The 14,441-nt window shown below is 49.8% G+C and overlaps 1 protein-coding gene across 1 annotated transcript in view; it reads left to right on the forward strand.

Annotated features, from left to right (window-relative positions):
* Positions 1-14,441, forward strand: part of LOC111156504 (serine/arginine repetitive matrix 4) — a 143,044-nt gene that overhangs the window by 117,822 nt on the left and 10,781 nt on the right. Inside the window, exons 7-8 of the mRNA XM_022517443.1 lie at positions 861-959; positions 3,764-3,920. Of these exons, the coding sequence (XP_022373151.1) occupies positions 861-959; positions 3,764-3,920 (256 nt within the window). The remainder of the gene's footprint in view (positions 1-860; positions 960-3,763; positions 3,921-14,441) is intronic.

Below are 14,441 nucleotides of genomic sequence, written 5' to 3' on the forward strand. Positions count from 1 at the left end.
TCCTGCCTTGGCCCAAATCACTGACATTCCTTGTTCATACCCAGTGACCACTGCCTCTGCTGCTACTACTTCTGAGTCCTTATTATCATTCAGAGGGGAGCGGAAGTAACCTGTGATAAAACCGTTAGTAGCCCTGGTCATTGTTCATTGTGGTTAGTATTTTTGTTTGCCGGTGATGTTGTAACCCTGGAAGTAGGCTTTTGACTCCATGTGAGGAAGCCAGACTTAATTTTCCAGGTCTGAGGTTATAAATTGGCAGCCCAAAGGCCTCATTTACTCTGCAAATGTGTTTTCTTTTCCCCCAAACAAAGTGTCTTTTAAAAAAGAATGAGCTTCCATTTAAAATAGAAATGTTTTATAGTAAAAAAAAAAAAGTCTGTAATTCTACATTCACTTGAAAAATTAGAAGATCCAACACCAGTCCAATATTCTGGAAGCGCAGACACTTCTTTCTTGAGCTCTCACCTGAGTCACACATTATGGTAGCTGACTGAGACAGACTCCTGCTTCCAGCAGGGAGAGAGGTGACTAGTGGAAGTGACACTCCTATCCACATGTGCTCGCCATCAGGGCTGCCTCGGCCGGGTGGGAGGCTGAGTCACCCAGGCCGGCTCCTCCAGAGGAAGCCTTGCCACTCACTCGTGCTTGGTATGGCTGGTTGGAGCCCTTGAACACCCAGGGGAAGAGCTGGGGTGATGTGGGGTTGGGGGCATGTAGGGGGGATGCCCAACTCTGGAGGGACAGTGACTTGGATGCAAGAGGATGATGTGTGCCACAAGATCAAAATCTGTCTCTCCCTCTTTCTCCCCCTCCCCCTCCCCTTCTCCTCCTTTGACTCACTCCCTGTCACCCCCTCCAAGATCACGAAGCCGGCCCCGAAAATCTCACCGTCATCGTCATCACCATTATCCCTCGCGGTCGCAGAGCTCCGAGTCCCGCTCCTCAAGCTGTGAGAGCAGGTAAGCCCTTCTCCGCGGGGGAGTCTCCCCACCCAACCACTGCCCTGTCCACACCTCCGTAGAGGAAAGGGAACCAGCCACCTCCGTGTGTAGGAACAGCGGTAGTGGCATGTGCGCCCACGTGTGCTTCCTAAGTGCCCTTGCTGCCATGTGGGGAGCTGAGCCCTCTCCCTGAATCCACCACACGATCCCCTCTACTACCCTAGGAAGTAGCTACTGTTGTTCTCCCCCATTGTAAAGATGAGAACACTGAGGCACAGACAGGTTAAGGACCTTGTTAGTTGCATAGCTACGAAGTGACTGAGCTAGGATTGGACTGGGGAGGCTGGCTCTGTACTTGGCCCTCTCGTAAGGGTTGCTCTAAGCACAGAGAGGCTGAGCAACCTATGAAAGGCCACACAGCACAAAGTACTGAGTTCTGAGGCCCTTCCAAGTCTGGTTTCTCCTAACCTGGACCCACACTGGGCTGACACATCAGCTGTGCTGGTCAGAGAAGGGGGAGGAGGGCTCTGTCTCATGGGCGAGAAGAACAAGAAGAACAAAGAGTGGGACTTAGTGGACGCTGATGTTTGAAACCGGTGCTGTCCAGCAGACACAGCAAGGCCAGCTTCCGGATGTCAGAGCCTGCTTTATCCTTCCTCACGTGCATCCCACACACCTGGCTACGCGTTTGTGTCACCGAGGAGATTTCAGAATGTCCCCGTCCCGGTCCCAGTGCATCCCAGTTAAACCAGTGTCTGGAGGAAGAAGGAGGAGGAGGAGAGGGGGCATATGTGTTGAAGTCCTACTTGGTGCCACAGTTTCAAATACATTTTCTCTCTTGATCATCCCAAGAACACCAGGAGCTAGACCGGGACTGCACTTTGCAGTCAGCTTGGAAAATTCTTAAAACACCGATCCCTGGATCCCACCCTCTAGGCATCCCGATTTCGTTCAGATGAGGCAGGGCCAGGGCGGTGAGATTTTTAAATCTCTCCCCGTGATGCCGGTGTGGAGCCGAGCATGAGAAGCATTTGAGGAAGAGGAAAACGTCCCTGACTCGTGCTGCTATCACTTGCAGGCCTCGGTGTCCCCACTGGAGACCAACAGCCGTAAAGAGCCTTGGCATCAGGCAAGGTGACTCTGTGACCTTGAGTGATCAAGACAAACCAAGACCCCTCGGTCGTGAGGTCAGAGCCCTGATGACACAGGAACTTTGTCCAAAACACAAAAGTGACCCAGCATCTCTCTATCCTGGCTCACATGAGGGACTGCTGTTTCCAAGGCCAGCTAGAGCTCTGGCCTTGGACAAGGCCCCGAGATTTATGAAGATACCCAGTGAGAGTCTCACCGCCAGCATCCGATCCAGAACAAAGCCCCAGTTCCTTAAACGTTCCTTAAAGTGACCCGCCACCCGCCCATACTAGGCCCTCTCCAACACTCTCATAGGGAGATGTTCTCCACTTCCTATGGGCGCGTTCTCCCTCCCTGCAAGGAGCCGTGAACATGCTGATTCAGCAGGCGTGCTCCTGCTGGCCTTTGTCTGGAGGGCATCCGCTCACTGAGCTCAGTCGCATCACCGATGTGGTACAGCTGAGAAAACTGCATCGTGGTGAGCAAAGGCATCTGAGCAAGGTCTCAGCGACTGGCAGAGCTCAGACAGAGCCCTGGACCTCTGACCCAGGCTGAATCCACTCTCAGCAGCTCAGCCCCGCCGGCCTGGGTCAGAGGATGGTGCAGAGAGCTTGCCGCCCTCTGTCTTGCCCTCCGCCCTACCACTTAGGGAGATGGACTGCAGAGCCCAGACTCGGTCCCCTTCTTATGTCAGCTCTTCTGGGGGTATTGCTGCTTGAGCTCAGCCTGTTGGGCTGAGGGACACTCCAGGGGCCATCAAAGCAATCTGAGAGCTGATGACACCCCAGGGCCTCATCAGTAAAAATGATCTGGAGGCCCAGAGCCCAGAGGGACATTCCAGAGCATGACCAAGAGGCATCAGTCCCCCCCGGGGAGAAAACCCTGCCCTGGTCCTGGTTCTGCCACTCACAAGCTGTGTGACTTCTGGTGGGTCCCCAAACAGCTCTGAGCCCAGGTCCTCATCTGCAGAATGGAAAGACCTGCCTTTCCATTGCGTTTGCGTTGTGTTTTCAAGTTGGAGAGAGGACAGAGCACTGCCCTAAGAGAGGACTGCAAGTCAATAGGGTGTCATCTTTATTGCTCCTGTGGCCCAGAGCGAACAGGCCAGCAGAGTCTGAACTCCATCTGTTCTAAAGAGTCAGAGACTCCTTCGCTTTCTGCTGCAGACAGGGTAGCCTGGGGTCTGACAAGCTTACAGAAGACCCCCTCGTTATTTTTGTCAGCTACTCTTTTTTCAAAAGTTTTGGGTGACAGTCACCAGGATGCATCTGTCTTACAGATGGCCAAGTCACATATGCAAAGACACACAGATAAGCACCATCACCATCGTATTTATAGACAAACACAGATGGACACACCCAGTCACGTACAAACACACTGACAGATAGTCCCACACCCAGGATGTTAAAGCAAATCAGGCCGGGATGTTTTCTGTCTTCCCAGCTGCGTTCCCAGCTCCCTAAACAGGTACATTTGTCGAATGAACAAATGAGAGAAGGAGCGAATGAATGAATGAATGAATGAGCAGATGGGCAGGTGGAGGCAGATGAGGGATGGATGGAAGCATGTGTCGTCTGTACAAGCACACCCAGACACCTTCTACAGCCCTCTGATCCTGCGGGCCCCGCAGCCGCCCCTCTGCCACACTCCCCTTCCGAAGACCGACTCATCTCTCTCTCCTGGTCCCCCAGGCACCGCGGCAGGTCCCCCGAGGAAGGGCGGAAGTCCCGCCGAAGGCATTCCCGCCGCTGCTCCAGGACCCTCGGCAAGGCCAGCCCCGAGGCCCGCTCCAGCCACCCGCCCAGCCAGCCCCTCCAGATGCTCGGCCTCCTGTCGGCCAGGGGTGTAGTAAGTATTCCACACGGCCTTCTCGGCCAGCCTTGGCCGTGACACTTGGGGGGGGAGGTGGAGGCACAAGTTCAGGGCAGTGTACGGCACATTTTAACTCAGTTTTGGGCAAACACCCCACTGGCTTTTGGGCCTCCTTATTGATCAACCAGGTGGTCATTCCCCAGCCTCTGGCAGCACTCGGTTGGGGGGAGGAAGCAAAACTAAAGTGCCCAGGCTTTCTATCGGGGAGCGCTGAAAATACACACTGGTCTCCAGAGTGACCCTGGCAAAAGTGCATGTGTGAGACCCCGCAGGAGGAAGGAAGAGAGGGGGCTTTGATGTGGCGGAGGCATTCCAGCTTTCCCGTGAAGTCTGCAGCCCAGATGCCCGCCAGTCTGCAGTGCTGATTCGCTGCTGGGACTTGATTTCACCCAGATAAACACGGCCTGGAATGTGTATGAGCATTTGCCTTCAAGGAGCTCATAGCACTTGAGCTGTGTCCTCTCCTGTGTCCACACGAGGTCTCAGGGCATTGAGGGCACGGCTGCTCTCCCTGGTCCCTTCCAACAGATGGGACAGAAAAACCAAGACTCAGAGAGGTTACGAGTCCAATTTAGCAGCCCCGCATTGAATGGCATCATGTGACGCTCCCTCAGGTCCACAAGGAGGTGCCGGAATGTAATTTCAAACAGTCTGATGCTGGGAACTTACCTGAGCAAGGGATTCAGGGTTGGAGCTGAACTCGGGTCCTAGCTTTGCTACTCCCTGCTCACGTGGCTTCAGGGAAGTCCCTTCCCTCCTTCGAAATTCAGTGTTCTCATTGGCAAATTTGCAATAATATCACTTTCATGTGGGATGGTTGGGGACAGCCAATAAGACGAAGTACGGGAAGGCCTTTTGTTGATGCTCAAGGGACAGATACACAAACGGGAAGAGACACAATGTTGACGTAGCCTACAGTTGCAGCTGGCAGGGACCCGTCCGTCTTCTCTAGCTATGAGTGAATCTGAGAATTTCAGGTGAGGTGGAAGTGAGGAGAAGCTCGGGGTGCTTGCAGGAAGGTCAAGGAAGGGAAGGCGATGATATACACTAGTTGGGCCTGGTTGACACAAGTTACCACCTGCAGTGCATTCTGGGTAACTCTTCTTTACCATTCGAGGCACCCTGTGCCACCAAGGTCTCATTTCGCCCCAATCCTCTGCCTAGCTGGAACCATCCACAATGTCTTCAGGCCCCCCTTTGTAGAGGTGTCTTGTGGTTACTACGTATTTTGAAGATGGAAAATGTCCACCTGCCTTTCCCTCTCCACTGATGTCCTATAAAAGGTCTTTCCAGCATGGCAGAGAGTCTGGAGGCCCGGGGAGTCTTGGCTTGGCTGGACAATTCCTTCTACCCCTCCCGGCCTCAACTTCCTCACCTGGAAAATGGGTTTGATGATCTCATTTATCTCCCAGGGAAATTGTTGCAGAGTTAGAAACTGATGCAAAAATGCCTGTCAGAGGTAGAAGAAGTGAGTCAAAATCACCCAGTCTTTCTGGTCTTGGTGTTTGTGGCGGCTGATTTGGTGGCCCCCACTGACCCTCATTAAAAAGTACCATTGGGAGCAGCTGGCTTGTTTGATCACCTGCCCGGGATGGTTTCCTAACAGCCTGGGTCTATCAAGATGTTGCAAAAGGCTGGATGTTCCTAAAAAAAAAAAAAAGAAAAAAAAGTGGGGTCCTCCCACACCAGCTGGTGAGGAAAAAGATTGGCTGTTGGTTCTTGAAGCCTCAGTGTCTCCCACGGACCCAGTCCCTTTCAGAAGAGCTGAAAGCTCACCCACACCTAGAAGGGGCAGATATTAAGAGCTCACCTAGCTCAATGCCTTGGTTCCAAGAAGAGAGACTGAAAACCTGAGACTCAGAGAAGAGAAATGACTTCCATGGGCTACGGCAAGTCCAAGTTGTTCAAAACATGGGGCTATGATGATGCCATCAGATTGTGGCTCTGAGCTGCGGAGAGTTACTTAAACCTTTTGGAGTCCCTGTGTCCTCATATGTTAAAAAAAAATGCAGAGAGTAAGTCTCTTTCTTCAAAAACCCTGCTGTGTGGACAAAAGCAAAGTCCCATTGTAAACGGTTGAGCCCAGTGCTTGGCACAGGGGAAGAATTCAGCAAATATTTGTGAGTGTTACGACTACAGCATCCTGGGCGCTGGCTCTACATTTACCAACCGTGGGACCATGAGCAAGTTCGATAAACTTTCTGTGCCTCAGTTTTCTCTGAACCTGCAAAACCAGGGGAGCAATGAGACCTGCCTTGTAGGCGGTGTGGTATGGGCATTCAGTGACTTCGTGTAAGTAAAGGTTTTAGATTGCAACAGACAAGTGGAGAAACGCTACTTCCTGGTCACTGCTAAGAATAGCAGTGGCAGCAGTAAGAGTGACCATGGAAATAGCATTGGGGCAGCGACAATGGTTAGCACACTAGTACTTGTGGCAGTAGTCCTAGTAATACTCGTATGGCTCCAGGCCCAGCCTGGTCTGTGCATGACTTGGGGCCAGAGCAAGGGCCCCTCACTTCCTGTGCTTTCAGCTTCCTCCATCCTAAAAAGCAGCTGGCTCGCCCCATCCCACTCATGGTTTTCTGACTTCTGGGGGCATCAGATACCCCCAAGCCTAGCCCTCCATGTGCCCTCCACACTAGACCCTTATTCCTCTTCTCTCCTGCAAAAGGCAGAGATGGACAAAGGTATCAGGTCGGACCCCAAGTTTTCTGAGAGTCCTGGCCCAGGATCTTCCCTTATGCCAACCACCGGGCTCAACCGCAGAGTCACTGCCCCAAAGAATCCATCCCATCACTCATTCAAATCTACCAGTTATCTCCCAAAACATCTATCTGAGGGTCAGATCTCAGGATCTGGTGAACAGAGAACAATCTGTGCCTATAAAAGACAACGCACAACAATTGAGCAGAGACACTGAGATGGGGTGGGAAATGGCAGGCAGGGAAGGGATCCTAGGGTTAGTGTTAGGTTAGGGCAGAGAAGGCGACAACTCAGAAACTAGTGCTGAGCAAGAATCAGCCAAAGGAATCAAGAAACAAAGACTCAAGTTGGGGCTAGAAGCAGAATTCCAGGGCAAGAGTTGGGGGGTCTGGGGATAAGCAGGAGCCTGAGTGCAGGGGTCTTCTACGCCCTGGCTCCCGCCACACTCCACTGCAGGTATTTCCAATGTACCGCTCTTTTGAAAATCAAGGACAGGCACATCACATCAAGGGGGCATATTTGCATAAATGAATATGCAAATTCAGGGTTGTGTCTTATTGAAATCCTAGTTGGTGAGCTAAAGATAACCTGAAGCCCTCTTGCTCAGTCAGAGCCCAAATCCAAATGGAGGGTCCCAAGGAGATGATTTAGGGACCCTTCACAGCCTCATTCATGTTCTTTATCTCCACTCAGCCATCTCTGTTCAAGGCATCAGGGGGACAGAGATGAATAAAACGCTCCTCCCGAATTCCAGAGCTCAGTCTGGTAGTCAACAGACGGCTGCACTACAGTGAGATAAGTGTTGTAATTAGGGCTGAGATGGAGTCCACGGGCACCAGCTCCTCCTCGGTTGTCAAATATTTAAAACCTTGTGTACTAGTTGGTTAATAGACCCTGTCACCACCCTATCCCCAAGTGCCCAGAGCCACCCCCTCCCTCCCCTGGTACCTCTGGACCTCCTCACAGTTTGGCAACTAGAGTGGTACGGGACCGCCATCAGTACCAAGGGCAGCTACCTTCGGATGAGGCAGCGTCCCCACCCCATCAGCTGCCGGATATCCAGACTACGAACCCTGGTGGCGATGGAAGTAAATACAATGCGGAGCAGGACCACGGAGGAAGGCCAAGACAGTGTTGTCTTGGTGCCTGAGAGGGCTCTACAAATAAGGGAACACTCGAGCTAGGCTTTGAAGGATGGGTTCGGCAGATTGAGATGACTCATGCATACAGGGAAGGGAGATACCTCTGTGTACCAGGCACTTTTGTTAGAATGAAGGTGATGCAACTTTAAAAACCATCCCATGCTTTACATAGTTGTTGCTGCTCATGCCATTTTATGCACAAAGCCGTTCTCTGAGATAGATGCAATTACCACCACCATTTTTCAGACAGGGAAACGGACTCACAGAGCTGAAGTGACTTTGGTAGGTGGCTCAGTTGGGAGGAAGGGGAACTGATATGAATCGTGGCTTGTGTCTCAGAAGCTTACTCTGATAACCACAGGGCGAATTAGATGACAGAGATGTTGGTGGCACCAAGGTTTGGCCAAGCCCTTTCCCTGTTGGCATGGGGCACTCTGTCAAGTCTGCCTTCCCTGGACAGGGAATCTGGAAGAGGGCCGATGACGATGGAAGCTAGACCAAGTTGAGAAGCACAGGCGCCTTTTCTCCTCCTTCTACCTCCAACTTGGGCCAAAAAGTTGCCATGTATTCTTTGCCAACAAAAACCTGCAGATGCCATGACAAGAACAGGAAGAAGGGGAGGAAGAAGAAGAGAAAGAAGAGGAAGGAGGAGGAGGAAGAGAGTAGGAAGAAGAGGAAGAGGAAGGAGAGAGAAAAGAGGAAGAGGAAGGAGAGGAACAAGAACAAGAAGGAGAGCATAAAACCTGAGGTCCAAAAAGATTTCCTTGTGAAATCTGTCAACAAGAGGAGGCAGTACAGTGCAGTGATGAAGTCATGGGCTTTGGGGCTGATCTGTAGACTCTGAGGTTCTTGATGTTTTCTCCCTGGTCAACCCTGGTTAACAACCACCAATGCCAACTGAGCACCTACTATGTGCCAGATGCTAGGCTGAATTCTTCCTATGTGCCCCCTCATCTGTTTCTTATAATAGCCCTTCAAGGGAGCTTCCACTAATATGCTCATTTTAGTGGGCGCCTAGAACATGGCGGCCATGTCCTATGGCCTGGAACAATTCTGTGACGAGCACCTAAGTGAAATGGAGAAGTTAGGATCCAAACCCAGAAAGTCTGCCCCCAGAGTCCATGTGCTTAATGACATGACTCCCCTTGTGTCATTTCACTTCCCTGGGCCTCAGTGTCCTCATCCATACTTTGGGCTAATAATCATACCTGCTTCATAGAGTGGTTATGAGGATGGATTGAGTTGGGGGATCCGTTCATTTAAGGAATATGCATTCAGCACCTGCTGTGTGCCAGGCACTGTTCCAGGCACTGGGGTGAACAAGTGTTTGCAGTGAACAAGGACAAGGATCCTACCCTCATGCAGCTTCAGTTCTGTGTGAGAAACTTAGCTCAGTGCTTAGGACGTAACTAACAATCAATATGCAGTCATTGCTGACATTATTTGTTATCACAGTGGTTTTATTAAGCTTGTTCCTCATAAACCCAGATGTGATGTTTTTGAAATACCTCTGGGTTCAAAAGCTTAATCGTGTCCACAATCTGAGGTGAATTCCAGAGCAAGCATAGGAGAAAGGCAGGATGGAGGTATGCATCCCATTTTGCAGACAGGGGAAGGCATATGATGGCCCTGGCCTTCAGACCCCTGACCCAGGCTCTCACACATTCTGCCAAAGCCTTTTAGCCCTTGCTCACCCAAGAGACTCAAACACGCCACACCATTCAGTGCAGTTTTGAAAAGAGAGACCAGAATGCGGAGGAAAGGCAGTATGAGACGGGGACTTAGGGGGACCTGTTGTGGTTGTTGGGGTTTTTTCATGGAAAGTGGCATAGCATTGTCAACTTTTACTTTTACCGCATCTGTTCAGAATAAAAGGAAACCGCCATGTTCTATCACGAAAGTGACATCTTACCACCGGAAGAAGTAGTACTGACATGGCCTCCAAAGAAAGGATGAGCCCTTAAATCAAATGCATTTGGCTGGATGAAAAACTCATTACACTGAACTTAATTTTTCTCCATTTCAATTTGGGCTGGTGTAAAATTTGTCTGACTGGATCCATATGGAGATTTTTAGGAACCGGTGGCCTGAGGGCCCCCGAAGCTGCCATTTTCCCTCAGTTTCCTGCCTATGATTAGGAGGGGAAGAGACAGAGGAGGCCGGGCCACTTCCTCGGGCCCAAGGTCAATTGCAGTGCACTGCCCCATGGGATCGCCCCAGCCCTGAAGGACTGTGTCATCTTACTGTGTCCCCACATCCCACCTCCTCTCAGCCAGACTCCCAGAGGTCAACAAACCCATTCTTTTTTCTGTCTTCCTAATGAGTGAACAAAGGAAGATGAACAACATCAAGGAAAATAAACTTAATGTCTTTGTGGAACAAAAGGATTTTTTTTCTTTTTTAAGGAATAACCAGAACCCTCTAGCTAAAAGCTCTGCCACGCAACTCTATATTCACATGAGAATTTCCAATCCCCCATATGGCAGGGAGGGGAAAAGAAATTTATAGCCATTTCTCTCCATGGGGCCATTTGAAGCTCAGTAAATGACTTGTTCAGTTTAATTGGAATTCTCTTCTTGATTGTATTTTTGTAATCTATTAGGCCGTGCTGCCTCTTGATCTCAGAATTCAGCTGAAATTAAATTTTGAAGTGTAAGTGAGAGGTTGCCTTTTTTCCCCGTTCTTGATTAAATAATGATTTGAAACAAAAACAATAAATAACAGTGCCAGCTTCCCTGGAGGGCTGAGAGAGACTCCCAGTGAAATGCCAGGAGCCGGAGTTTGTGGTGGGGGGATTTAATTACTTATTAGAACCCAAGTGTTAACATTGAGTATATTAAGAAACAAGGAGATGAGTCAACTTACGATTTCAAGAGAAAAAAATAGTCGGAGCTTCACGTTGTAGGGGGCCATGGGACTAAAGGCGAAATGCTTGTTTGCTTTCTTCCAATGGCCATGAGCTTGTGAAATAGTTTGTCCTTAGGGGGAAAAAAAAATCTGAGATTGGCAATCCTGATCCAGAAGGGAAGACCTTGTCATAGCCTCTGGGTCTGGATGTGGTTTAATGGCTCTGGTCTCCTGGTTCCTTCCATTGGCCAAAGTCCAAGAGGCATGAAAAGGATCAAGCTGGAGAAGATGGAGCATCCATTTTCATCGTTCTGGAAGGGGGAAATGGGGCATCCAGGAGGCACTGTGTTTGTGGTTCCTTTGGGGTGGTCAGGGTCGTGGCAAACATTTAGAACAGAGGGTCACAAACTCAGAGGTCTCGGGGGCCTGGCAGTTAATAGATAGAAGCAACGGGGATCGCGTGGGGCTGGGCACCAGAAAAGCCTAAAACAGGCGGCTGAGGTTCTCTGGAGCCGATGATGAGCAGCAAGGATGTGGACCCAGCGCTGTCAGACCTTCAGCACAGACTAGAAATGGAGCTGTTATGTGAAACCGCCCCATTCTGCAATGTTGGCAGTTAACTCAGATTTACTGTTAAGTGGGCTATGTACCTGGGTACATATCTATTAAGTGGGCTAAAGAAAAGGTAGCTGAGACAAAACATAACTTGACCTGTCAGTTTTCCAATGGTAATCTGGAGGGCTGAAGCAGACGCTGTTCAATTATATCCCTTCATCTTCTCTGCTTCAGGACACATGGCCAACCTCCAGCTTCCGGAAGATGCTCTCTGGCCGGCAAAGGCTGCTTTGGTTGGCCACGTGGCAGTATGAGCACCCTAGAGAACTGACACCCACTGGGTGCAGCCTCCAACCTATGAGTGGTGGGGCATTGGTGTATAAATACCCCAGCTCCCTCCTTGGTAGGGTCAGTTCCTCACTGGCTCCCAGAGTGTCCTCCGGCTGCCCTCCGTGGTAGCTGGTTTGATAACGCATCTTTCATTGGCTTTTCTTCTCCCTCATCTCATTTCTCCTCTCCCCTACAGAAGTTCCTTGTCCTCTCAAATCAACTACTAGCATTCAAATTCCTGTATTGATTTTGGGGATAATCCATATTAAGACAGATTTTTTTTGTTTTTTCCGCTCGGTAATTAAGCAGATATTACAGTGGCTGAGTTTTTATGCCAAGCTCCACAGGTAGGCCTTTGTGAAGACAGGGGAAGAGGATAAGGCTGATATGGAGGAAGGAGCCACAGTATACCAAAGAAGAGTTTCCTGGTATGAGGGTTCCAGGTCTTAAACAGGGGCACCAGGTATCATGATTACTGGACATTGGTACTGGACAACAGTGGGTCTAGAATGACTCCTCCTATCAAGTATCTTGAGCACTGTTTTCAGCCTAGCTAGGAGGACGGGGGCAAAGGTCAGTTAGTGGTTAGAAGAGAAATTCCCAGCAGATGAAGAACTCTTGAAAGATGAATTTTGAGAGGGCTGTTAATCTAAATGAGGAGCAAGTAGGAGCCACATTGTCATGTCACTGAGTGGACAACTGTTGGTATGTTAGTGAGTGAGGGAGTACTTGTCTAGAAAGGACAAAAACACAGAGGCCTCTGTTGTCTGCCTATCATGAAGGTCTCCTTTGCATTATCATGGCTGTCACACACACCCAACGCACACACACGCACACACATACTCACACACTCACGCAAACACACACACGCATTCGATCTCTGGCTCCCCTCAATACCTTTCCTCCTCTTTGCTCTGGAGAAGATGGAGTCTGAAATGAAAAGGCCATCAACTATCTAGATTTGTCTGGCCAGAGGGAGCATCTTTTTCTCGCTCCTGACCTAGAAGGAGCACCTTTTTATAATCTGAACGAAGTACAGGCTAACGGCCCTGTTGTGTGCAAATAAATAGCCAGCCCCAGCCTATTTTTTAAGCTGACCTCCCAGGGTAGTAGAGGGTGGAAGGAAAGTAAGGAGACCAAGCATAGCCTGTCTCATCTGGAAGTCTTCTCAGATCTGGAGCTTCTCAGCTCAGCCTGGAACTTAAGCTGTCGAGAATGTATAGACACAGCCTCTGGGTGCTTTCTCTGAGGATGCTAGGTCTGAGGAGGGCCGGGAAGGAGAGGAAGAACAGACTGTATTCCTTCTCTCTGCCACAGGCCTGGAACTCAGTTCTAAAGGTTATCTCTTGATCACACAGACAGCCCTGAGCTGGTCTCGAGACAGTAGCCTTCAGCCAAGAATCCACCTAGTTTTTTAGAACTATTTTGAATATGATGGGGGCCAGTCCCTCCTTCAAAACCTATCAAATTCCCAAAGTTGGCAGTTACCTGGCTGGGCCTCACCAGGATGTAGCCACTCAGCCATCTTTACCACTGAATCAAGCTAGGATGGGCCCAGGCTTCACAGCTCAGGCTGTGTTCATGTAGCCAGATTTAGTGAGCACTTACTCTGTGCCAGGCACTGCTGGTTACTTGGGTACAGTACTGAACTGGTCATGTGTGGCCTCTGCCTTCTACAAATTCCCATTCAGATGGAGAGACAGGCAGTAAAACAAGCAATTAGCCCACTGAGTAACAGTACTGTGGCACATAGAAGCCACTCTTTTTTAAAAAAAAAACTTTAATTTCTTTTTTTTTTTTTAATATTTTATTTATTTGACAGACACAGTGAGAGAGGGAACACAAGCAGGGGGAGTGAAAGGGAGAAGCAGGCTTCCTGCTGAGCAGAGAGCCCAATGTGGGGCTCAATCCCAGGATCCTAATATCATGACCTGAGCCAAAGGCAGAGGCTTAACCCCCTGAGCCACCCAGACACCCCAGAAGCCATTCATTTTAGAAAGAGTAAATGAATAAAAAATCGAATGAATGAATGAGTGAGTGGTGGAGTGTTGTGCCATCCTGACTTGGGGGATTAGAGAAGGCTTTCTAGAGGACGTGATATGTAACCTGGAGGATGTATAAATTTAGCCATATGAAATAGAGTAATGGGGAAGAATGTTCTAGGCAGAGGAAATGGCATGTGCAAATGGCCTGGGGTTGGGAGAGCGAGATGTGGCAGCAGAACCAAGAAAATTCTAACCTATCAGCTTAGGTTATGGGGCCACAGTGGGGATATGTGGAAGAGAGGAGACCTGTCAGATACTCTGGGTTGGACTGTAAAGGATATTGTCAACCATGTCGAGGAATTTATATTCATCCAAAGAAATGGGAGTTCTAAATAAGCAGGAGATGTTGGTATTTTTAGGCATGAGGTTCAACCCAATGAGAACATTTCAGAGGACCTTTATCTCTGTTTTCTGGAAAGAATGGAAAAGCTTGGTACAACTCTCGGTTCTAATTATACAAGTTACATGTGGATAATGGTCACAGTCAAGGCGAGGCATGCTGAAAGTGTGTCTGTGATCTCAGGCTCTAGGGATGAGAGGGCAAACAGGGCAAAGTTCTCGCTGTATCTACTAGCCTGGAAGGGCCTCACACTCATGAAATCCTTGCCCATGGGGACCCATGACGCACCGGGGCAAATGCTTTGAAATCGGTAGTCAGGGTTGGGAACAAGTCAGGGCTGGAAGGCCACCCTGGATGCCCCCAGGTAGCGAGTCGGTTATGGATGGATAATAGAAGCCGTTACACCCACAGGCCCCTTCGTTAGACTGATCTTCCAGCCTGGCTCCCTCCAAAAAGGGCTTGCCTGATTCATTTGTGATATACCGGCCACCAAACCTTCACCATCCCCGGAGCAAAGATTGTCTGTGCTCATCCC

Source organism: Enhydra lutris, unplaced genomic scaffold (assembly GCF_002288905.1).
Source record: "Enhydra lutris kenyoni isolate GAN:26980312 unplaced genomic scaffold, ASM228890v2 scaffoldscaffold46, whole genome shotgun sequence".
Lineage (NCBI taxonomy): Eukaryota > Metazoa > Chordata > Mammalia > Carnivora > Mustelidae > Enhydra > Enhydra lutris.